The 26,521-nt window shown below is 46.6% G+C and overlaps 1 protein-coding gene across 1 annotated transcript in view; it reads right to left on the reverse strand.

The window, feature by feature from the left end:
- Positions 1-17,253: 17,253 nt before the first annotated feature.
- LOC141041007 (uncharacterized) overlaps positions 17,254-26,521 on the reverse strand; it is a 30,837-nt gene continuing 21,569 nt past the window's right edge. Inside the window, exon 5 of the mRNA XM_073507119.1 lies at positions 17,254-17,727. Coding sequence (XP_073363220.1) covers positions 17,636-17,727 — 92 coding nt within the window. The 3' untranslated portion in view covers positions 17,254-17,635. The remainder of the gene's footprint in view (positions 17,728-26,521) is intronic.

The raw sequence follows: 26,521 nt of genomic DNA on the forward strand, positions 1-26,521 counted from the left end.
CTTCAAGCTTGGCGCCGGGCTTCTGGTAATGATCATTAGAGTAACCCGGCCCCTCCTGGCGGGTGACTCTAAGGTCTATATCCTCAACAGGTAGTAAAGGTAAATTCTCTCTATAGATTTGATAAAGCTGAAATCCCTCCTACTAAGTTTGCTAGCCAATGCTTAGATGAGTTTATGATTTTATGGTTAAGCAAGAAAACTTCAATGCTTATTTTGGTAGAGAATTTAAACGCAATGCTTATATGATTGAACACTTGAGTGATTATGTGACTAGAGTTAAGGGTGAACTTAAACTCATTAGTAAACATGCTTCTATGGTTACCACTCAAGTAGAACAATTACTTAAAGTTTGATGTTCATATTGACGCTCAACCTAGCAATGATAATGATGTAGAGATTGAACCTCCTGTTGATCTTGATAACCCACAATCAAAGAATCAACATTATGATAAGAGAGACTTTGTTGCTAGGAAACACGGTAAAGAAAGGGAGCCATGGGTTCAGAAACCCATGCCTTTTCCTCCCAAACCATCCAAGAAAAAGGATGATGAGGATTTTGAGCGCTTTGCTGAAATGATTAGACCTATCTTCTTGCGTATGCGTTTAACTGATACGCTCAAAATGAATCCTTATGCTAAGTATATGAAAGAAATTGTTACTAATAAAAGAAAGATACCGGAAGCTGAAATTTCCACCATGCTTGCTAATTATACTTTTAAGGGTGGAATACCAAAGAAGTTAGGAGATCCAGGAGTACCCACTATACCATGCTCCATTAAAAGGAATTATGTTAGAACTGCTTTATGTGATCTTGGAGCCGGTGTTAGTGTTATGCCTCTCTCTTTATATCGTAGACTTGATTTGAATAAGTTGACACCTACTGAAATATCTTTGCAAATGGCCGATAAATCAACTGCTATACCTGTCGGTATTTGTGAGGATGTGCCTGTTGTGGTTGCAAACATTACTATTTTAACGGACTTTGTTATTCTTGATATTCCCGAGGACGATAGTATGTCTATTATTCTTGCAAGACCCTTTTTGAATACTGCAGGGGCTGTTATTGATTGCAACAAAGGCAATGCCACTCATGTTAATGGTAATGAGCATACGGTACACTTTCCGAGGAAACAACCTCAAGTTCATAGTATAAACTCTATTGGAAAAATTCCATCGATTATTTTTGGAGGTTTTGAATTTCCTCTTCCTACTCCCAAGAAGAAATATGATATTCTTATTATTGGGGACGTGCATATCCCCGTTGAGGTAACATAGTGTTATTCGAAATTTCTCCGGTTCCATGTTATTCGGAATGAGTTTGTTAACAAGACTTGATCAACCTTGTTAGTGGATTCCTTTTGATGAGCATGAGATGGATGAAGTTAGAAAGCACAACCTTCTGTACCCTCCTTTTACTTTCTGTTATTTAGTTGAAATAAAGTAAAATTAGTATTTTGTGTCTGTTTTCTGAATTATCTGTGCGGTAAAAAAATACCCCGAAAATAAAAGTTCTTCAAATGCCCCGAAATTGAAATATTATTTTTTTCTGGAATATTTGAGAATATTTGGCACTGAGAACATAGCAGGGGGAGCTGGCACCTGGCCACGAGGGTCCAGGGCGCGCCCACCCCTGCAGGGCGCCCCCCTGCCTCGTGGGCCCATGGTGGCTCCCCTCCACTTATTCTTTGTAACGCCCACGATGCGGCTATATCTCCCACGTGTCGAGGCATGACTTAGAGGCATAACCGCATAGTGGTTTTGTCGCAAGAAGGGTCATCTTCACACAATCCCATGTAATGAACAAGAATGGGATAAAGAGTTGGCTTACAATCGCCACTTCACACAATACGTAAATATTATTCATACATCATCCAAAGTACAAACATATAGACCAACTACAGTCAAGATCCAGATGAAAATAAGACAACCCCAAATGCTAGGTCCCCGATCGTCCCAACTGGGCTCCACTACTGATCATCAGGAAAAGACACATAGTAACGACCACGTTCCTCGTCGAACTCCCACTTGAGATCGACGCCATCATCTGCACTGGCATCGTCGGCACCTGCAACTATTTTGGTAGAATCTGTGAGTCATGAGGACTCAGCAATCTCACACCCGCGAGATCAAGACTATTTAAGCTTATAGGAAAGGATGGTGTAATGAGGTGGAGTTGCAGCGGCAATAAGCATATATGGTGGCTAACTTGCGCAAAAGAGAGCGAGAAGAGAAGCAACGGAACGGTCGTCATGTAGCAATGACCAAGAAGTGATCCTGAACTCCTACTTACGTCAAACATAACTCAGACCGTGTTCACTTCCCGGGCTCCGCCGAGAAGAGACCATCACGGCTACACACGCAGTTGATGTATTTTAATTGGGTCAAGTGACAAGTTCTCTACAACCGGACATTAACAAATTCCCATCTGCCTCATAACCGCGGGAACGGCTTTCGAAAGATAATACCCTGCAGGGGTGTCCCAACTTAGCCCATCATATGCTCTCACGGTCAACGAAGGATAAACCTTCTCCCGGAAAGACCCGATCAGTCTCGGAATCCCGGTTTACAAGACATTTCGACAATGGTAAAACAAGACCAGCAAAGCCGCCCGAATGTGCCGACAAATCCCGATAGGAGCTGCACATATCTCGTTCTCAGGGCACACCGGATAAGCGAAGCGTACAGGTACCAACATAACCTAAGTTGCCAAGGGACGGTCCCGCACGGTGCTCTAGTTTGGACCAACACTCAGAGGAACACTGGCCCGGGGGTTAAAATAAGATGACCCTCGGGCTCGCGAAAACCCGGGGGAAAAGGTTTAGGCGGCAAATGGTAAAACCAAAGTTGGGCCTTGCTGGAGGAGTTTTATTCAAGGCGAACTGTCAAGGGGGTCCCATAAATCACCCGACCGCGTAAGGAACGCAAACTCAAGGAACATAATCCCGGTATAACAGTAACTAGGGCGGCAAGAGTGGAACAAAACACCAGGCATAAGGCCGAGCCTTCCACCCTTTACCAAGTATATATAGATGCATTAATTAAATAAGAGATATTGTGATATCCCAACATATCCATGTTCCGACATGGAAAATACTTCAACTTCACCTGCAACTAGCAACGCTATAAGAAGGGCTGAGCAAAAGCGGTAACATAGCCAATCAACGGTTTGCTAGGAAAGGATGGTTAGGGGCTGATATGGAAAAATGGGAGGCATGATATAGCAAGTGATAGGTAGCGTAGCATGGCAATAGAGCGAACAACTAGCCAAGCAAAGATAGAAGGGATTTCGAGGGGTGGTCATCTTGCCTCCAAGGTTCTCAGAGTTGTCGAAAGCTTGATCCTCGTAAGCGTACTCAATAGGTTCCTCGTTCACGAACTCGTCTCCCGGCTCTACCCAAGACAAGAACACAAGGAAACGGAACCACAATCAATCACGAGAAATGCACAAGCAACATGATGCAAAACATGTATGATATGCGATGCATATGCATGCTCCGGAAGGAAAATGATGAACAAGGCAGTAACTTGGAAAACCAAGCATGCCACTGCAAATATGAGATGATTTCGGTCGAAATCGATATAAAGATCACCGGAAATGGATGCACGGTTTGCAAATGGCAAGCGAAACAAGAATGACACGAATCTGCGATTAACAGCAAGATAGCACTTAAAATGCAACAAGTAACAAAGCTACAACACTCCAACATAGCAACAAAGCACATGGCAGTAATCTACATGAGATTCTTGACAAAAGATGAACACTGAGCTACGGCTAGTTCACAACATATCAATCTCAAACAAGCATGGCAAAAGTGCAAAAGATAACAGGTTCACACACTTGGTGAAAAACTGGACATGGCAGAAAACAGCATCAGGTAGCAATGTTTAGAGCACGAAATCAACATGCTACAGGAACTTAACATAGCAAAACAAGGCATGGTAGTGTTCTACTAAATTCACATAATAAAAGACCCTTAGTGACTATAAGCCAAAAAGGATCAGAAGATATGATGGCAAGCATGTGAACTTAGCAAGTTTCGTTATCAGGTTTCAGACTTGGCAGAAAACAGAGCATGGCAGAAATAATAATATGTAGGCCTCTTTGTGAGCTTTACGCACTCACTACAGAGCAACGCATGACAAACCAAGCATACCTACAGCAAGATGGCATGTTTATGAAGCTACCATGGTAAGAACAATTGCATAGCATGTATGGATCAACTACAATAAGCTTGGCAAAATTGCATAGCATGTTAAGAATCTGCCAGAAATATTTTATAGCAAAAGTAGATCAAGATTGAGTCATGCTATGGCACTCCATAATTGCAAACAAGCGCAGGAATGGATCCACTACAACTAGAGCTACAAAACATCCTTACTGAACATCTCCAAAATATGCATGGATCTCTCTGTAGCATCAAGTTTACATGGCAACAAAATAACAGCAGACAAGGACTTAGAGAAATCACCAAGTCCCAGAAATCAGAAATATTACGGGGCCTACTTTGCATGCTTATGCTAGTCACCACAGAGATCACAAAAATACATGGACTACACCACTGGAAAGATGGCATGACATACTTCAAGACACATGTAGGGCTCATGCCCATGAGATGCACAGATTTAAAGATACAAAAATGACAAATCTCCAAGTTCTGCCAAGAACCAAAGAATAACAGCAACTAGCCCTCTTCCAATAGAGATTTGGGCATCAAGATGACCTCTAATGAGCATGGTGCAATTGAACAGAATGAAGAGCATCACGAGTCGAACAATTTGACATATTACACGCACAAATCGGAGCTATATGCAAGAAGTTACGCACTATCGAACAGGAGCAAATGCTGTAACAGAAAAATACTTGAAGAAAAAGAGGGGCTCGGGGTCAACCTCCGTTGACCGGATCTGGATCGAGGAGTCCTCGAGCTCGGGCTCGGGCTCGGGCTCTGGTGGCCGTTGGCCGAGGACGGGGAAGGAGGGAGAGGCCGGAGGGGAAGGAAGCGAGGCCGGAGGGGCGACGGCGGGCGGAGCCGACCGGTCGCCGACGGGGAGGCGGTCGGCGGCGGCGAGCCGCGGCGGGGCCGACCGGCGGCGGGGCGGCGCGGCGCCGGCGCGGAGGCGGAGGTCGGGCGGCTCGGGACCTGTGCGGGGGCGCGGCGACGGCGTGGGCCGGCGGGCCTCGGCGGCGGCGGCGTACGGAAACGTGACACGTGGCGGCGGCGCGGAGGTGGACGCATCCGGCTCCGCCCGGACGTGTCCGGCGGCGGAGAGGGACGAGGGTTAGGGTTGGACTGCGTTTCGTTTTTCGGGATGCTCACATATTTATAGGTAGAGGGAGCTAGGAGGCTCCAAATGAGGTGCGGTTTTCGCCCACACGATCGTGATCGAACGACCTAGAGCATGGAAGAGAGTTTGGTGGGTTTGGGGCTGGTTTTTGTGGGGGCTTTTGCTGGACACTCAAATGGACATTGCGGATGCCCGGTTAACCGTTGGAGTACCAAACGACCTACAAATGGAACGAAACTTGACCGGTGGTCTCCGGGTGGTGTAATAAGGCCACTTGACAAGCCTCGGTCCATTCCGAGAAAGTTTGACACCCGCACACGAAAGAAAACAAGAGGGGTGCGCCGGAGGAGATAGGAGCGCCGGATTGCAAAACGGACAACGGGGAAAATGCTCGGATGCAAGAGACGAACACGTATGCAAATGCAATGCACATGATGACATGATATGAAAATGCATGACAAGACAAAATGCAAAACGAAAGACAAAACCCGACCATGGAGGGAATATCATAACACATAGCCGGAAATGGCAAGAGTCGGAGTTACAAATATGGCAAGTTACATGCGGGGTGTTACATTCTTGCACCCACACACTCCTTCTTCCTCCCAAAAAAAATCACCAACCAGCTCAAGCACAAGTTCTAGCTCATTTTGCTGCGATTTTTGATCTCCTTGCTCAAAGCACCTCTCACAAAACTGCTTTGGGGGATTGTTCCTTGGTATGTGACTCCTCCAATGGTCCAATTAGTTTTTGTTCTAGTGCTTTATTCATTGCAAATTTTTCTGCCTAGGTGACCCTGTTCTTGAGCTTGCATGTCAAATTTTTATGGTTCCAAGTAGTTCTAATGCATGATATAGTCTCTAGGCACTTGTGGGAGTAGTTGCTATCAATTTTGTTGAGTTTGGTTCACTTTTATTTTGAAGTTACTAAAAATTTCAGAAATTTTTCAGAGGAAGAAATATGTTTAGGAAAATGTACCAAGGTGGCCCTTCGAGGAAGCAAGGACCCAGGCTCGCAATGCGCGATGCCAACGATGAACCACCAAGGGACGCTCAAGTGCGGGCTTGTGAATGGCCTTCAGAGGACTTCATGGATCGAGCAGGAATCAAGGAAGAATTTAACGCATATGTGCGTAACGCTGATCTTGTGAGCTTCGAGGCAGATAAGTGCCGTCAGTACCACTATCTCACTGATTCCTTTGTGAGGAGGTTTGAATTTTCATCGTCACGCAATTCTCAAACTGTCCTGTTTGATCTTTATGAAAATTCTTATACTATGGACTTAGAGGATTTTAATACTGCTTGCAAACTTCCACAATGGGGTAGTCCTAGTGAACCTCGCAAATCTGAATTTAGAGATTTATTTGCTAGTATAACCATGGGGGAATCTAGAGACATAACACAAGCTACCATAGGGAGCATTCATTTTCCTGCTATACATTATTTTGCTCTCTTCATAGGTGGGTGCATAAATGGTATGGATGAAGCATGTCACATGTGTGTCCCCGACCTCAGTGTTCTCAGGAGTGCTGTGTTAGGAGATAAACATTATAATTTGGGAGCCATTGTTGCACGTAGGTTGCATAACAATAGATTTAATGGAGATTTTTTGGGTGGAATTTATGCAACCCGTTTAGCTAATTTTCTTGATATACCTATTCGTGATTATGATATGGAATTGCCTCCTTATCTGGATTTTAATGCCATGGTTCACCATCGGTTTGTTGAGAGGAATGAACCGCCTCTCCAATACCGACTAATCTTTGACAGGCGTCATGCCGTCAATATTGTCCACCCTGCTCCTACTCTCTTTGACTTTCAGGCAAAGGGGAGATATTTCATAACCAGGGAGGAGGCAGATGAGTACGAGAGGAGGACGAGGGCAACTCGCCTCCAAGCTGCAGCCCACGATGCAATAGCCGCTGCTTCTCAGTACGACCCCAACTATAACTTTGGATATCCGCCAGCCTAGCCGTGGCAATAGACCAACTTAGGCCAAAAGCCTAAGCTTGGGGGAGTACGTATTTCTCACCGACATTACATTTATGTTCACACACCCATTGCTAGTTGTAGGTGCTCATACTCTTTCACTGTAATATCCATGCTAGTTTATTTTCCTTTTTATGCTTTCTTCTTGTGTGTTTGAAAAACCTTAAGGAAAACCAAAAAATTAGTTGTTGCGTTTAGCTAGTTTGCTTTCTTGCTTGTAATAGTAGTAATTAAAAAGAAAACCCAAAAAATATTTCCTGTTCTTCTTTTGCTTGTTGGGAGCTTCCCGTGTAAATAGTTTTATTTCCTTTCTTTTCTTTGGGGGTCGATAGGAGAAGACCATAATGATATTGTTGAAGTGGCTCTTATATGCATTATTGTTGATTTAACCAAGAGCCCATATTGCCTTGTCTTCTCCTGTTTATTGAATGCCTGCAGATTCCAGCTTAGTCCAATGCATGTGCACTATTATTATTCACATCATTCGGTCGTGCAAGTGAAAGGCAATTATGACAATATGTGATGGACTGATTGAGATGAGAGAAGCTGGTATGAACTCGACCTCTCTTGTTTTTGTAAATATGATTAGTTCATCGTTCCTCATTCAGCCTATTATGAATAAACATGTTTGCAATGACAGTTAGAGATTATAGTTGCTTATGCCATGCTTAATTAGCTAGGAGTTTATAATGGTTTACCTTGCGTTCCAACATGCTATTAAAATGGTTGTGATGTGGTATGATAGGGTGGTATCCTCCTTTGAATGATTCGAGTGACTTGACTTGGCACATGTTCACACATGTAGTTGAAACAAATCAACATAGCCTTCACGATATTTATGTTCATGGTGGATTATATCCTACTCATGCTTGCACTCAATGTTCATTAATTTTAATGCATGTTCATGACTATTGTCGCTCTCTAGCTGGTCGCCTCCCAGTCTTTTTCTAGCCTTCACTTGTACTAAGCGGGAATACTGCTTGTGCATCCAATCCCTTAAACCCCAAAGTTATTCCATATGAGTCCACCATACCTTCCTATATGCAGTATCTACCTGCCGTTCCAAGTAAATTTGTATGTGCCAAACTCTAAACCTTCAAATGAAATTCTATTTTGTATGCTCGAATAGCTCATGTATCAACTAGGGCTGTCCGTATCTTCCATGTTAGGCGGGTTATTCTCAAGAGGAGTGGACTCTGCTCCTCACTCACGAGAAAATGGCTGGTCACCGGGATGCCCAGTCCCATGCTTTATGCAAATCAAATCAAAATAATTGCAAACAAAACTCCCCCGGGACTGTTGTTAGTTGGAGGCACTCGTTGTTTCGAGCAAGCCATGGATTGATGCTTGTTGGTGGAGGGGGAGTATAAACTTTACCATTCTGTTTGGGAACCGCCTATAATGTGTGTAGCATGGAAGATATCGCCATCTCTAGGTTGTTATGTTGACAATGAAAGTATACCGCTCAAAATATTATTTATCTCTGCTTTAAAATCGAGCTCTAGCACCTCTACAAATCCCTGCTTCCCTCTGCGAAGGGCCTATCTATTTACTTTTATGTTGAGTCATCACCCTCTTATTAAAAATCACCAGCTGGAGAGCACCGCTGTCATTTGCATTCATTACTATTAATTTATATTGGGTATGACTATGATTGGATCTCTTTTACCATGAATTATAATGTTTAGTCAGTCCTTGATCTTTAAAGGTGCTCTGTATTTATGTTTTGCGGTCTCAGAAAGGGCTAGCGAGATACCATCTTGTTATATCATATTATGATTGTTTAGAGAAAGTGTTGTCATTGGATATTTATTATTATTGCTTGCTAGTTGATTATGCCATTGATATGAGTAAACATGAGACCTAAGCGTTATTGTGAATATGGTTAGTCATAATCTTTGTTGAAAACGTGAATGCTGGCTTTACATATTTACAACAACAAGAGCAAACAGAGTTTGTAAAAGTTTTTCTTTATCACTTTCAGTTTATCAACTGAATTGCTTGAGGACAAGCAAAGGTTTAAGCTTGGGGGAGTTGATACGTCTCCGTCGTATCTACTTTTCCAAACACTTTTGCCCTTGTTTTGGACTGTAACTTGCATGATTTGAATGGAACTAACCCGGTCTGACGCTGTTTTCAGCAGAATTGCAATGGTGTTGTTTTTGTGCAGAAACAAAAGTTCTCGGAATGATCTGAAACTCCACGGAGATTATTTTTGGAAATAATAAAAATACTGGCGAAAGAATCAAGGCCAGGGGGCCCACACCCTATCCACGAGGGTGGCAGGCGCGCCTGCCCCCTGGGCGCGCCCCCTGCCTCGTGGCCCCCCTGGAGCTCCACCGACCTCAACTCCAACTCTATATATTCGTGTTCGGGGAGAAAAAATCAGAGAGAAGGATTCATCGCGTTTTATGATACAGAGCCGCCGCCAAGCCCTAAACTCTCGCAGGAGGGCTGATCTGGAGTCCGTTCGGGGCTCCGGAGAGGGGAATTCGTCGCCATCGTCATCATCAACCATCCTCCATCACCAATTTCATGATGCTCACCGTCGTGCGTGAGTAATTCCGTCGTAGGCTTGCTGGACGGTGATGGGTTGGTTGAGATTTATCATGTAATCGAGTTAGTTTTGTTAGGGTTTGATCCCTAGTATCCACTATGTTCTGAGATTGATGTTGCTATGACTTTGCTATGCTTAATGCTTGTCACTAGGGCCTGAGTGCCATGATTTCAGATCTGAACCTATTATGTTTTCATGAATATATGTGAGTTCTTGATCCTATCTTGCAAGTTAATAGTCACCTACTATGTGTTATGATCCGGCAACCCCGAAGTGACAATAATCGGGACCACTCCCGGTGATGACCATAGTTTGAAGAGTTCATGTATTCACTATGTGTTAATGCTTTGGTCCGGTACTCTATTAGAAGGCGGCCTTAATATCCCTTAGTTTCCATTAGGACCCCGCTGCCACGAGAGGGTAGGACAAAAGATGTCATGCAAATTATTTTCCATAGGAACGTATGACTATATTCGGAATACATGCCTACATTACATTGATGAATTGGAGCTAGTTCTGTGTCACCCTATGTTATGACTGTTACATGATGAACCGCATCCGACATAATTCTCCATCACCGATCCAATGCCTACGAGCTTTTCACATATTGTTCTTTGCTTATTTACTTTTCTGTTGCCACTGTTACGATCACTACAAAACTATCATTGTTACTTTTGCTACCGTTACCGTTACTATCATACTACTTTGCTACTAAATACTTTGCTGCAGATATTAAGTTATCCAGGTGCGTTGAATTGACAACTAAGCTGCTAATACTTGAGAATATTCTTTGGCTCCCCTTGTGTCGAATCAATAAATTTGGGTTGAATACTCTACCCTCGAAAACTGTTGCGATCCCCTATACTTGTGGGTTATCATAGAGCTTATCACACCCGATCATCACGTGGTGTCTCGGCACGACGAACTTTCGCAACGGTGCATACTCAGGGAGAATACTTATATCTTGAAATTTAGTGACAGATCATCTTATAATGCTACCGTCGATCTAAGCAAAATAAGATGCATAAAAGATAAACATCACATGTAATCAATATAAGTGATATGATATGGCCATCATCATCTTGTGCCTTTGATCTCCATCTCCAAAGCACCATCATGATCACCATCGTCACTGGCGCGACACCTTGATCTCCATCGTAGCATCGTTGTCATCTCGCCAACTATTGCTTCTACGACTATTGCTACCGCTTAGTGATAAAGTAAAACAATTACATGGCGATTGCATTTCATACAATAAAGCGACAACCATATGGCTCCTGCCAGTTGCCGATAACTCGGTTACAAAACATGATCATCTCATACAATAAAATTTAGCATCATGTCTTGACCATATCACATCACAGCATGCCCTGCAAAAACAAGTTAGACGTCCTCTACTTTGTTGGTGCAAGTTTTACTTGGCTGCTATGGGCTGAGCAAGAACCGTTCTTACCTACGCATCAAAACCACAACGATATTTCGTCAAGTATGTGTTGTTTTAACCTTCACAAGGACCGGGCGTAGCCACACTCGATTCAACTAAAGTTGGAGAAACTGACACCCGCCAGCCACTTGTGTGCAAAGCACGTCGGTAGAACCAGTCTCGCGTAAGCGTACACGTAATGTCGGTCCGGGCTGCTTCATCCAACAATACCGCCGAATCAAAGTATGACATGCTGGTAAGCAGTATGACTTGCATCGCTCACAACTCACTTGTGTTCTACTCGTGCATATAACATCTACGCATAAACCTGGCTCTGATACCACTGTTGGGGAACGTAGTAATTTCAAAAAAATTCATACGCACAAGCAAGATCATGGTGATGCATAGCAACGAGAGGGGAGAGTGTTGTCCATGTACCCTCGTAGACCGAAAGCAGAAGCGTTATGACAACGCGGATGATGTAGTCGTACGTCTTCACGATCCGACCGATACAAGTACCGAACGCACGGCACCTCCGAGTTCAGCACACGTTCAGCTCGATGACGTCCCACAAACTTCGATCTAGCAGAGCTTTGCATGAGAGTTCCGTCAGCACGATGGCGTGATGACGGTGATGATGTTGCTACCGACGCAGGGCTTCACCTAAGCACCGCTACGATATGATCGAGGTGGATTATGGTGGAGGGGGGCACCGCACACGGCTTGGAACAATCAACTTGTGTGTCTATGGGGTGCCCGCTCCCTCGTATATAAAGGAGTGGAGGAGGGGAGGGGCCGGCCCTCTCTATGGCGCGCCCTAGGGGAGCCCTACTCCCACCGGGAGTAGGATTCCCCCCTTCCCTAGTTGGAGTAGGAGAGGAAGGGAAGGAGGAGTAGGAGAGAAGGAAAGGGGGGCCGCCACCCCCAAACCTATTCCAATTCGGCCTCCTGCCCAAGGGGGCCGCACCAGCCCCTTGCGGGCTGGTGTTCTTCCTTGTTATGGCCCATAAGGCCCATAACTTCTCCCGGGGGGTTCCGGTAACCTCCCGGTACTCCGGAAAAATGCCCGAACCACTCGGAACCCTTCGATGTCCGAATATAGCCTTCCAATATATCAATCTTTACGTCTCGACCATTTCGAGACTCCTCGTCATGTCCGTGATCTCATCCGGGACTCCGAACTACCTTCGGTACATCAAAACACATAAACTCATATTACCGATCGTCACCGAACGTTAAGTGTGCGGACCCTACGGGTTCGAGAACTATGTAGACATGACCAAGACATGTCTCTGGTCAATAACCAATAGCGGAACCTGGATGCTCATATTGGCTCCTACATATTCTACGAAGATCTTTATCGGTCAAACCGCATAACAACATACGTTGTTCCCTTTGTTATCGGTATGTTACTTGCCCGAGATTCGATCGTCGGTATCTCAATACCTAGTTCAACCTTGTTACCGGCAAGTCTCTTTACTCGTTCCGTAATGTATCATCCCGCAACTAACTCATTAGTCACATTGCTTGCAAGGCTTATAGTGATGTGCATTACCGAGAGGCCCAGAGATGCCTCTGCGACAATCGGAGTGACAAATCATAATCTCGATCTATGCCAACTCAACAAGTACCATCAAGCAGTCAGGCTGTTTGAAGGTGAAGGATGGAGGGAGGGTGGGATCGGGACGGTGACACGAATGCTCGGCGGCATCAAGCAGTCAGGGTCCAGCCCCCCGACGCACTGCTGCTAGTTTCACCAAGGGTCCATAGTGGCTAGGCTAGCCCCTCTGACCACTTCGTTCATTCATTCGTTCATTCTGGAGCATGATACAGGACACCAGTGTTTGAATCATGCTGATCTTATTCATTGTTTATTGGTTGTATTGTGAAGGTGTAAATTATGATACTATATATAGCAGTATTTATGAATATGATTTTGTTCATGTCAATGTAAACTTTTTTTTGTTTAGTCGGTTACTTGGATGCATTTATCTTTAAAGCAACTTCAACCGGGCGACCAAAACGTACGCGCGCTATGTCCGTTTTTCATTCGTTTGGGTCGGTCAGGCGAACGCGCGCGTTCGCTTTTCGATTTGTGTCGGCAGGTGCGTCCAATGGGAGACATACCCATTTTTGTCAACGTGGTCGAAACAGACTTAATAACGCATAATTATACATAATGGCTGGTCAACCACCGGCCAAAGTCCACTTAAGCATCAACTAAACATTAAAAAAATTCTAAACGCCCACACACTGCCCTAGTAGACCGCCTTGATCTTGCCCTTGCCACCGCCGTCGTCGCCGGCGAGGTCGACGAAGACGGGAGGCGGCCCAGCCCAACCGAACGCGGCTTCATAGGCCGCGAGGGCAGCCTCCTCCAGCGTCTGCTGCGGCGGCGGCATAGGGGCGAGGCGGGCACGCTCCTCCTCCTCGTCCCAGCGTAGCTGCTGCTCCCGGCGCATCCGCCGCTCGCCGTCGGCCTCCTCCTCGGCGAGGCAATGCGCCTTCCAGCGCTCAAGGTGGACCGCCTCATCTTCTGGCATGGAGACGTAGTAGCAGGGAGGCGCGCTCACCCAGTCGCGGAGCTGGCCGGTCCACGAATAAGACTTTTCTCAAGCCAAGTGGGGGCGGCGGTGACCGCTTTGGCTCGCGCTCCGGCTCCGGCTCGGCCTTGGGCTCGACGAGGGGCGGCACCGGCGGCGGTGGCGGGACGAAGAGGGGCGCCTGGATGGAGTCCCCCTCCACGAACAAGGCAAGGGCGTGCTCCCGCTCATCCCAACGGGCGTCCTCTTCGAGCCAGTAGCCTCCAACGCATGCTGCAGGGACTCCTCGTGGGCGGCTTGGTACTCCTCCTCCGCCTCCTCATCCTCTGGCAATACCTGCGGGGGCGGCGGGGCAACGTCGTGGCCGATATGGACACTGTGGCGGTGCTCCTCCTGGTGCTCTAGCACAAACTAGTGTTCCCTATTGGTACAGTTTGGCGCGTACGCGCTTCTCAGGCGTAAGGAGCTCGCGCCACCAGCGAACCTCCTCCGCATGCATCCGCGCGGACCACAACGCCGCCAGGATGAGGATGCACTGCGGGCCTAGATGCCAGCCGTGTGGTAGGTTCACATCAGAGTACTACAGGGGTTGGCGATACTCCCAGTGGCACCGCGCCTGGTGGACTGGTATGTATAGCCGCTCTCGTTCCCACGGTGGTGTGACGCGTCTAGCCGGCGGTGATGGAGGAGGGAGCCCGCGGGAAGATCTCGCGCTGGTGCTTGACCTCCCTTTCCCCCTCCCCTTTGTTGGGGAACGTAGTAATTGCAAAAAAATTCCTACGCACACGCAAGATCATGGTGATGCATAGCAACGAGAGGGGAGAGTGTTGTCCACGTACCCTCGTAGACCGAAAGCGGAAGCGTTATGACAACGTGGATGATGTAGTCGTACGTCTTCACGATCCGACCGATCCAATTACCGAACGCACGGCACCTCCGAGTTCAGCACACGCTCAGCTCAATGACGTCCTACGAACTCCGATCCAGCGGAGCTTTGCGGGAGAGTTCCGTCAGCACGATGGCGTGATGACGGTGATGATGTTGCTACCGACGCAGGGCTTCGCCTAAGCACCGCTACGGTATGATCGAGGTGGATTATGGTGGAGGGGGGCACCGCACACGGCTTGGAACAATCAACTTGTGTGTCTATGGGGTGCCCCTCCCTCGTATATAAAGGAGTGGAGGAGGGGAGGGGCCGGCCCTCTCTATGGCGCGCCTAGGGGAGTCCTACTCCCATCGGGAGTAGGATTCCCCCTTCCCTTGTTGGAGTAGGAGAGGAAGGGAAGGAGGAGTAGGAGAGAAGGAAAGGGGGCCCGCCACCCCCCAAACCTATTCCAATTCGGCCTCCCGCCCAAGGGGGGCGCACCAGCCCCTTGTGGGCTGGTGTGCTTCCTTCTTATGGCCCATAAGGCCCATAACTTCCCCTGGGGGTTCCGGTAACCTCCTGGTACTCCGGAAAAATGTCCGAACCACTGAGAACCTTTCCGATGTCCGAATATAGCCTTCCAATATATCAATCTTTACGTCTCGACTATTTTGAGACTCCTCGTCATGTCCGTGATCTCATCCGGGACTACGAACTACCTTCGGTACATCAAAACACATAAACTCATATTACCGATCATCATCGAACGTTAAGAGTGCGGACCCTACGGGTTCGAGAACTATGTAGACATGACCGAGACATGTCTCTGGTTAATAACCAATGATGGAACCTGGATGCTCATATTGGCTCCTACATATTCTACGGAGATCTTTATCGGTCAAACCGCATAACAACATACGTTGTTCCCTTTGTCATCGGTATGTTACTTGCCCGAGATTCGATCGTCGGTATCTCAATACCTAGTTCAATCTCGTTACCGGCAAGTCTCTTTACTCGTTCCATAATGTATCATCCCGCAACTAAATCATTAGTCACATTGCTTGCAAGGCTTATAGTAATGTGCATTACCGAGAGGGCCCAGAGATACCTCTCCGACAATCATTCGCCGGCTTTACTAAGTCACTCCGAGTATCGGAGAGGTATCTCTGGGCCCTCTCGGTAATGCACATCATGATAAGCCTTGCAAGAAATGTGACTAATGAGTTAGTTGCGGGATGATGCATTACAGAAAAGAGACTTGCCAGTAACGAGATTGAAGTAGGTAAGAAGATACCGACGATCGAATCTCGGGCAAGTAACATACCGATGACAAAGGGAATAACGTATGTTGTCATTACGGTACGACCGATAAAGATCTTCGTAGAATATGTGGGAACCAATATGAGCATTGATACGTCCATTTTGCATCATGCTTTTATATCAATATTTATTGCATTATGGGCTGTTATTACACATTATGTCACAATACTTATGCCTATTCTGTCTTATTTTACAAGGTTTGCATGAAGAGGGGGAATGCCGGCAGCTGGAATTCTGGGCTGGAAAAGGAGCAAATATTAGAAACCTAGTCTGCACACCTCCAAAAGTCCTGAAACTTCACGGAGGCAGTTTTTTGGAATTAATTAAAAATACTGGCGAAAGAATCAACCAGAGGGGGGCCACCCACCATCCACGAGGGTGGGGGCGCGGCCCCCTGCCTCGTGGGCCCCCTGGCAGGCCTCCGGTGCCCATCTTCTGCTATATGAAGTCTTTTACCCTGGAAAAAATTATAAGGAAGCTTTCGGGACGAAACATCGCCGCCACGAGGCGGAACCTTGGCGAAACCAATCTAGGGCTCCGGCGGAGCTGTTCTGCCGGGGAAACATCCCTCCGGGAGGGGGAAATCATCACCATCGATCCTCTTAGCGGGAGGGGGTCAATCTCCATCAACATCTTCACCAGCACAGTCTCCTCTAAAACCCTCGTTCCTCTCTTGTATCCAATCTTTGTCCCAAAGCCTCAGATTGGTACCTGTGGGTTGCTAGTAGTGTTGACTACTCCTTGTAGTTGATGCTAGTTGGTTAATTTGGGTAAAGATGATATGTTCAGATCCTTCATGCATATTAATACCCCTCTGATTATGAACATGAATATGATTTGTGAGCAGTTACGTTTGTTCCTGAGGACATGGGAGAAGTCTTGCTATAAGTAGTCATGTGAATTTGGTATTCGTTCGATATTTTGATGAGATGTATGTTGTCTTTCCTCTAGTGGTGTTATGTGCACATCGGCTACATGACACTTCACCATTGTTTGGGCCTAGAGGAAGGCATTGGAAAGTAATAAGTAGATGATGGGTTGCTAGAGTGACAGAAGCTTAAACCCTAGTTTATGCGTTGCTTCGTAAGGGTCTGATTTGGATCCATATGTTTCATGCTGTGGTTAGGTTTACCTTAATACTTCTTTTGTAGTTTCGGATGCTTGCAATAGGGGTTAATCATAAGTGGGATGCTTGTCCAAGGAAGGGCAGTACCCAAGCACCGGTCCACCCACATATCAAATTATCAAAGTAACGAACGCGAATCATATGAGCGTGATCAAAACTAGCTTGATTATAATTCCCATGTGTCCTCGGGAGCATTTTCCTTTGTATAAGAGTTCGTCCAGGCTTGTCCTTTGCTACAAAAAGGATTGGGCCATCTTGCTGCACCTTATTGTCACGCCCAATATGCGACCCTATCCGAGAGGAACTCGAAGGTCCCACCAAGGATAGACCCGCATATTGAAATGCTTTTGCAAGGTGGATATCATTACATCAACATTACATAATAGATGGGGAAACATACAAAAGGCACAAACGCCCCAAGAATACATCAATACATCATACATAAGATCAACATCCGACTATGGATTAAACACAAACAGAAACTCAACCGACATCCACCCTGCTAGCCCAGGCTGCCGACCTGGAACCTATCCCCTGATCGAAGAAGAAGCAGAAGAAGAACTCCAAAACAAGTAACATCGCTCTCGCGTCATGATCATCGCAAAACCTGTACCTGCAACTGGTGTTGTAGTAATCTGTGAGCCACGAGGACTCAGCAATCCCATTACCATGGGTATCAAGAATAGCAAAGCTTAATGGGTAAGGAAGGGGTAAAGTGGTGAGGTTGCAGCAGCGACTAAGCAAGTATGGTGGCTAACATACGCAAATAAGAGCGAGAAGAGAAGCAACGGAATGGTCGTGAAACTAGCAATGATCAAGAAATGGTCCTGAACTCCTACTTACGTCAAACATAACCCAAAAACCGTGTTCACTTCCCGGACTCCGCCGAAAAGAGACCATCACGGTTACACACGCGGTTGATGTGTTTTATTTAAGTCAAGTGTCAAGTTCTCTACAACCGGACATTAACAAATTCCCATCTGCACATAACCATGGGCACGGCTCTCGAAAGTTTATACCCTGCAGGGGTGTCCCAACTTAGCCCATTATAAGCTCTCACGGTCAATGAAGGATATTCCTTCTCCCGGGAAGACCCGATCAGTTTCGGAATCCCGGTTTACAAGACATTTCGACAATGGTAAAACAAGACCAGCAAAGCCGCCCGATGTGCCAACAATCCCGATAGGAGCTGCACATATCTCGTTCTCAGGGCAACACCGGATAAGTCAAGCTACGAGTAAAACCAGGCCTCGAGTTTCCCCGAGGTGGCCCCGCAGAAGACGAACCGAGCGTAGACGAACGAATCCTCACGATCGCAACGAAACGGGAACTATCGAGAAGAAGCACACAACATGGTAAACACACCACACATGAACAAGGCATGATGCTCAACCAAGTATGATGAATGACAAAGCTGAAGCTACTCATGGCAAGAGATGATGCATACAAGAGCAACACATCAAAGCAAGTTTAAATGAGGCCGGTAACAACATATAACAAATCCGGTAAGTCCTCATATGCAAGTTTTGAAATTGGACCAGATCTGAACAAGCCTTATGTTCAAGTTGTTAAACAGCAAGTTAAGATGCACCAAGATGATCTACATGAATTTCTAGTCAAGTTAAATATAAAGTTCATTAGATTCGGAGCTACGGCCTAGAAGATATGAGCAAAACAAGTTAAACATGGCATTGATGCAAAATGCATTCAAACATCAAGCAAACACCTCAAAACAAGGATGCAACAAGTTAACATGAAACTACATGCAAAACTAAGCAAGTTTCATATAGAGCATGCTCAAAACGGAGCAACGGTGCAACACATACACTCCAAACAAGATATAGCAACAATCTGTCCAAAACAGCAACTAGGCAGCTTGCAAGCATCAAAACAATATGCTACAGCACCTCAACATGAAAACAAATGACATGGACGTGATTTACAGGTAAAGCATTATAAAACATGAACACTGAGCTATCTCCAGAAACCAATACAACATGCTCAAAAGGACATGGCAAGATTGCAAATAATAACAGATTCACAGACTTAGCAGAATCACTGGACATGGCAGAAATAATATCAGGTTGCAATGTTTAGAGCTATCAAACAACATGGTACAGCAAGCTATCATGGAAAAATAGAGCATGGCATGCTAATACTAAAGACAAAGAACAAAACTCCCTTACTGAACTGATTCTAAATATCAACAGAAAAGATGGTAGGAACCATGCAAACATGGCAAGTGATATGACAGATTCAGACTTGGTGAAAATAACAGTTCATGGCAGAAACAACAATAAGTAGGCATGTTGGTGAGCCTGTACCAGTCACCACAGAGCATTATATGACATGTGAAGTCAACGAACAGTAATAAGACACATTTATGGAGCTAAAAATGGCAATAGCATAGACATAGGGAGCATGGATCACTAGCAAAACACATGGCAACACTCAACTTCATGTTAACAGGCTGACATCAACATTATTTAGCAATTTGAGAGCAAGATTACTACAATCTACAACAAGCCATAATTTCAACCAAGGGCATGGATGGATAGAGCATAACATGTAAAATAAAACAACCTTAATGATCATGTCCAGATTATGCATAGAACTCATGATAACAGCAGGTTTACATGGCAACAAAATATAACAAACTCAGACTCAGCAGAAATGACTCACAGAAATCAGCAACATCACGGGGGCTACTTTGCATGCCTGTGCTAGTCACCACATGGATCAAAAAAAATACAAGATAAGCACCACTGTAAAGATGGCATAATGTAGTTCAAAACACATGTAGCTCTCATGCTCATAGGATGCACACACAAAATGCAATGAAAAAGACAAATCATCAAGTTCTGTTAACAGACAGCAGTTACCATCATATAGCTCTTGCAACGATGCTTATGGCATCAAGATTAAATCAAACAAGCATGGCACAATGGAATGCAATGAAGAGCATCTCATGATGAACATTCCGATATATAACACGCACAAAACGGAGATACAGTCATGGAGATATGGCATGGCAAAGTATGCAACATAATATGCGTTTCTGGGGACTTAGCAGAAAATATACCCCGCGAAAACGTGGACGGGACGGAGGGATCCGGGCGCGGGGCGCAGCGTTTGGTTCCTGGTCTTGGTGGATCTGGTCCAACTTCTCCGGATCCGACCGGAGAACGAATCCGGCGACGGCGAGGGCCTCCGGCAAGGTGGCGGCCGGCGGGGGAGGCATGGGACGGCGGGGAGGCGCGGCGCGAGGATCCTCCGGCGAGCTCCGGCGGCCGGAGGAGAGGCGCAGCTGGGCGGCGAGGTGGCCGGCGTCGGGCGGCGGAGCAGAGGCGCGAGGCAGCGGCGACTGCTCCGGGAGGGGCGACGGGCGGCTCCGGCGGCGGGGCCGAAGATGGCGGCGGTGCTCGGGGCAGAGAGCGGAGGAGGCGACGGAGCGAGGGGGCGGCGCTCGGGGCGGCGGCGGCGGGTGGCGCCGGCGAAGCCCTGCGGCGGCGGGGTAGGCGCGGCCCGGCGAGCGACCGGGCGGGCGCGGCGGCGGACGGTGGCGGAGTCCGGCGAGTGAGGCGCGAGGCGGCGGCGCCCTTCGGGTGCGGGGTGGCAGAGAAGCTGGGCGGCGCCGGCTAGTCGGGTCACTGGAGGCGGCCGGGGGCGGCGGTGCGGGTGCTGGATCCGGAAGCCGAGGCGGCGCCGGGCGGGGAGGCGCGCGGTGGCCGGCGTCGGAGCGGGCGGCGCTCGGGCGCTTCGGGCGCGGGCGGCGGCGATGGGCCGAGAGGGCCCCGGCGGGCCCGCGCGGGCGACACGGAGGGGAGGCGGCTCCGGGTGGCAACATGGCGGCGGGGGATTGGGCGCGGGCGGCGGGCGGACATGTCCGGGGCGGCGAGGACGCGTCCGGCGGCGCGAGGAGGAAGATGGCTAGGGTTAGACCGAGAATTTCGGGGAAGGGGACTAATTTATAGGTAGAGGGAGCTAGGAGAGTCCAAATGGGGTGTGGTTTTCGCCCACACGATCGTGATCGAACGGTGGAGAGCATGGTGGGGAGTTGGATGGGCTAGGTGGGCTGTGTGAAGAGGTGCTGGGCTGCAAAGAGAAGGGGTTTTTGGGCTACGCGGTTAACCGTTAGGGCGCCAAACAAGCTCCAAATGGAATGAAAATTGACAGGCGGTCTACCTACTCTAAAACAACACCGCATGCCAAGTTTCCTCCCATTCTGAGAACATCTTTAAGCCACTCACGAAACAAGGTCTGAGAGGTGCAACGGGCGCGTGTGAGAGGGTTGGATCGCGAAACGGACAACGGGGAAAATGACCGGATGCAAGTTTTGAAAAACATGATGATGCAATGCATATGATGACATGGCAAAATGCAACACGCAAGCAAATGACATGGCAACGACGACGAATAACTGGAAGACACCTGGCGCATCGAATCCGGTGCGTTACAACACTCCTCCACTAACAAGAGATCTCGTCCCGAGATCTTAGGAATGAGACGGGGGGAAGAGGATGAGGTGAAACAAGAACGCAAGAGGTAAAATGAACAAAGTCTAGAGCACTCAGATAGAAAAGAGGAATGACGATTATGACGGGAATCAAAAGCTCAACGAACAAGATAGACTCTGAAAGCACTCCGGTTAGAACAAGATAGAAAAGAAATAATAATGAAGGAATTTATGCAGCACTCCGGCTGAACAAGGAAAGAATAGAACATGAACTTGAGAAATGGAACGATACTTGACTTGAGGAACAACACAAAACCTCCGGAAGACTTGAAAGAGTGGAATGAGAAGAACGGGGAAGAACATGACAACTTCTACCATGAATGAAATAGAGAGCATCCTTAGAAGGAAACATTGAATGGAGTTGTTGGAAATTCAACAACAACAGAATAAGCTTGTTGTGGACTTATGGATAACATATCAAAATTATGAGGTGGTAACCTACCACAAGCGGAAAAGATTGAAAAGCTGAGAAGAACGAGGAAATGCAAAACTCCACTTCAGAAGAATACGGAGAATTAATTGCACTTCGAGATGCAAGAAGAAAAGATACTTGAGCTCCTTCGATAAGAATCTTGGATGAACACTTGAGGAATGAATTAAATCATGACGAACCACCATAAGAACTCCGGTAACAAATGTATGATGAGATAGAATTGAAGGATGAAAGGGATAAGATTAGAGCGTCGAGACAAGCGAGAAGCTTGGAACTCCGGAAAATAAAAGATGTAAATACTTTGAACCGAGAATGTGATAAGATGAACAAACTCTGAAAAGAAGAGATTAATCCACTTGAAGAAAGAAGAATAAGAATTATGTTATGTGTATCCTCCATCAATTAAATTGATGAGAAACAATTGATTTGCATACTACTTATTCTCGTTGGAAAAGATTAAAGGGGGTATAGCGCAAAACTTGCGAAAGTCTTCATGAACCACCGGTAGGATTTGGAAAGAACGAATTAATTGATATGATAACAACAGAAGGAATCTTGAACGAGCCACCGTAGGAATTGAAACGAATGACGAAAAGAGAATGAATCACCGAAAAGAATTAGAAAACAAACGAAGATGCTTGAGGGAATCTAGAGACAAGAGAACGAAGAGATCGCGAACTGATTGAAGAATGCTTGAACGAAGAGCCGGTGCAAATATAGGAACGAACAGAGCTGAAAACTTGGAACGAAGAAATATTCCGAAAAGATGGCCTTCGGATGATCGAGAGCGAAAGCAACTCCTGAAATACTCCGGATGGATGAAAAGAATTGCACGACTAGAAACAATATGAGCGGATAGCATCGAGCTAGCGACATGAATCTTCGGGAGAACGGACAAGATTTAAGAGAAACTCTTCCTCGGTCTTCAAATGTAGAGAATGGGGACGAGAAAGAACATCAAAATTGTTGAGATACTCTAGGAGAATGAAAAGCGAAGAGGTAGAGTCAACGATGAAAATAATTTGAAATCGATCTTGGAAAGGCATATGACTAATGGAATCCAAACTTACGTCAAACTTCGAAAGAAAAGATTTGAGAAAAGCTCCGGGAAATTAGAAGAGTCAGGTAAGATCCTGGGAAATGACCTGTGGGTTAGGGCCCACCAAAAGAAACACCGTCGAGAGGAATTGAAGAAGAGACAATGCATCGGAACAACTGCGGGACTTGAATGAGGTGACAACCTTGAAATAATTGAATGCAAACACGAATCTTCTGAGATGACTTCATCACTCCGGAATGATTAAACTGGCGAGAGGTGAACGAGCAAAGAAAGCACTTGAGTCGAGGACAGGAATATGATCAACATCGAAAAAGCTTGAATTGAAACCACTGGAAAGAAAATGGGACGAACAATGATGAACTAGACAAGAATCCACCGGTTGAGACAACTGAGGAAAGACTGAAGATACTCCGCACGAATGAAATTGATGGTCGAATAGAGGCTCAGACTCCGGGAATAAAAAGGGTGGGAGGGCGGGAAAAACACAGGCAATTGGAACGACGAATAATTGAATAGAAAAATGCCGGTTGCAATGATTGAGGAGAGAATGCAAAGGCTTCGCACGAGTAGGATGGATACTCAATTTCGGACTCTGGTTCCGAGAAGAATGGTGGGCGGGTGGGAAAAACAAGGACAACTTCGGACAGGGAACAACGTCGGTTGAAAAGAGCCGAGGATTGATCTTGCAAATGGTGACAAGGATCGAAACCACTCAAAGAGAGGTGCACCGGATTGAAAAGAGGATGGACAACGAACGAAAACTAACCGCGAGATCCTAAAAAATTTGAAGGGGAAGAGGAATAATTCAACACCTACGTCAAGATTTCTCACCAGAGCGACGAAGGGGCTGAGGAGTAAAAAGAATTCCGACTCTCCGATATAACTGGACTCCGAATTTTTTTTGATCTAGACTCGACATCAGCCAAACTATACGATCAATCAAGGGGGGCTCCTATGGTCAGTCGAGGCTCTGATACCAACTTGTCACGCCCAATATGCGACCCTATCTGAGAGGAACTCGAAGGTCCCACCAAGGATAGACCCGCATATTGAAACACTTTTGCAAGGTGGATATCATTACATCAACATTGCATAATAGATGGGGAAACATACAAAAGGCACAAACGCCCCAAGAATACATCAATACATCATACATAAGATCAACATCCGACTACGGATGAAACACAAACAGAAACTCAAACGACATCCACCCTGCTAGCCCAGGCTGCCGACCTGGAACCTATCCCCTGATCGAAGAAGAAGCAGAAGAAGAACTCCAAAACAAGTAACATCGCTCTCGCGTCATGATCATCGCAAAACCTGTACCTGCAACTGGTGTTGTAGTAATCTGTGAGCCACGAGGACTCAACAATCCCATTACCATGGGTATCAAGACTAGCAAAGCTTAATGGGTAAGGAAGGGGTAAAGTGGTGAGGTTGCAGCAGCGACTAAGCAAGTATGGTGGCTAACATACGCAAATAAGAGCGAGAAGAGAAGCAACGGAATGGTCGTGAAACTAGCAATGATCAAGAAGTGATCCTGAACTCCTACTTACGTCAAACATAACCTGTCGTGGAATTGTCACGGCAGATGTCCTCGTGCAAGGACTTAGTCGTGGAGCCATCGCAGCTAGGAAGCTTAAAGGGGTTGAATGGGACAAGGAACACGAGGGTTATACTGGTTCGGCCCCTTACGGTGAAGGTAAAAGCCTACGTCCAGTTGAGGTGGTATTGCTTAGGGTTTCGATGACCAGGGAGCTTAATCGCTATGCCCGGCTCTCGATCTGTGGTCTCTCGTCCTGAACCACCGCCGGGTCGTCCCTTTATATAGAGAGGTTGACGCCCCGCGGCTCTCAGAGTCCCGGCTGGCTTATAACAGTATCCGGCTCGGACTCTTAACTACTCTTGCCTTACATTACAAGTCTTGCCATAACGTCGGTTCATAACTACGGGCCTTAAGCCGCCTCCGGGTCTTAAGCCCACTATTGATCCGCCATCCTCTAGCCTGATACTGGGCTTCATGTGATGATCATTATAACGTAACCCAGACCCTCCTGGGCGGGTGACTCTAATGGTTATATCCTCAACATTAGGCCCCAGATTGATTTGAACCGGTTCATGTCAATCTTCAATCCCTTTGAAAGAAAATCTTCCGGCTTCTGCTTGTGCGAGAGTTATAACCCGCCGTGACGTCATCTTCTAGATTCTTGGTAACCCGCCGTGACGTCATCTTCCAATTAAATTCATTTTTTATTCTGTCATATCCCAACGGATCTTATCTTTAATGACCATCCCGAAAATCGAGGCGTTTATGTGGCGAGATAATCACATCTTGGCCTCCTTGTTTTTCTCGCGCCCATTTATCAGCCACCCTTATAAATTGGCCCGGCCCATAAGCCTTCATTCACTCCTCTCTTCCATCATCTTCCTCTTCTGACGCCCGAGAGCTCGAGCTCCGCCGCCGCCACCGCGCCCCTTGTCTCCCTCAACCTTGGCCGCTGCATCACCCTGAACTGGTCCAGAGAAACGGCGGCGACCTCCGCATCTCATCAGCGCCAGTAAGTCCTTGCACCTCCCTACAGTAGATTCGCATTAGGGTTCTGTCGTTCTTCCCCTGTTCTTCGTAGTTCATCCCAAGTTCTTCACAGTTCCGCCACCGCGACCTCTTTTGATCCGGAAAACAGGATAGAACTCCTGCGGTAGTGGTTTCGCACCCATTTCCAGTACTAGCAGATCCTCTTGCTTGCAAAAGGCCTTATTAGAACTTATGAACTTCTCTGTGCCAGTTTTTAGGTCTAGAAAAATTTGCCTTTCTAGACGACCGTTTGATCCAAAGTAATTACTGCGATCTGTGAAACCTGTTTGTGCCACACTTAGTCAAAAATTGCATCTGTTAGCTATGGCGGCTCATACCTCCTGTTGAAAAGAGGCCATGCGCTGTGAAATTTCCGGCTCATTTATGATAGAGTTTTAAACAACTTGAATTGCTCATTACATCCCCAGCGGCTTAGATAACCCGACACACTTAGCCATATATCATTAGGCCCCTTCATAAGCCGCCATCTTGAATACTGAACTGGAATCTTCCTCCGGCTTATATTTGAACCGGACATTTCCTTTTGTCATAGGATTTCATCTTTCACAATGCCGCCCAATGCTCCCAAGACACCCATTACGTGCAACTGGGTGAGGTCCAACGTTACAGATGATACCTTAGATGATTTTGTGAAGACGGGTTACCTGCCTAAGAAGGAGGTCATGTCCTATCGTGCCCCTGACCCGTCGGAAGAAAGACCTCAACCAAGAGATGGAGAGGTTGTGATATTTGCTGATCACATGAGCCGGGGTTTTGCACCTCCCGGCTCAAATTTTTTTAGAGATTTTCTGAACTTCTTCGATTTGCG

Source organism: Aegilops tauschii, chromosome 2 (genome assembly GCF_002575655.3).
Source record: "Aegilops tauschii subsp. strangulata cultivar AL8/78 chromosome 2, Aet v6.0, whole genome shotgun sequence".
In the NCBI taxonomy this organism is placed as follows: Eukaryota; Viridiplantae; Streptophyta; class Magnoliopsida; order Poales; family Poaceae; genus Aegilops; species Aegilops tauschii.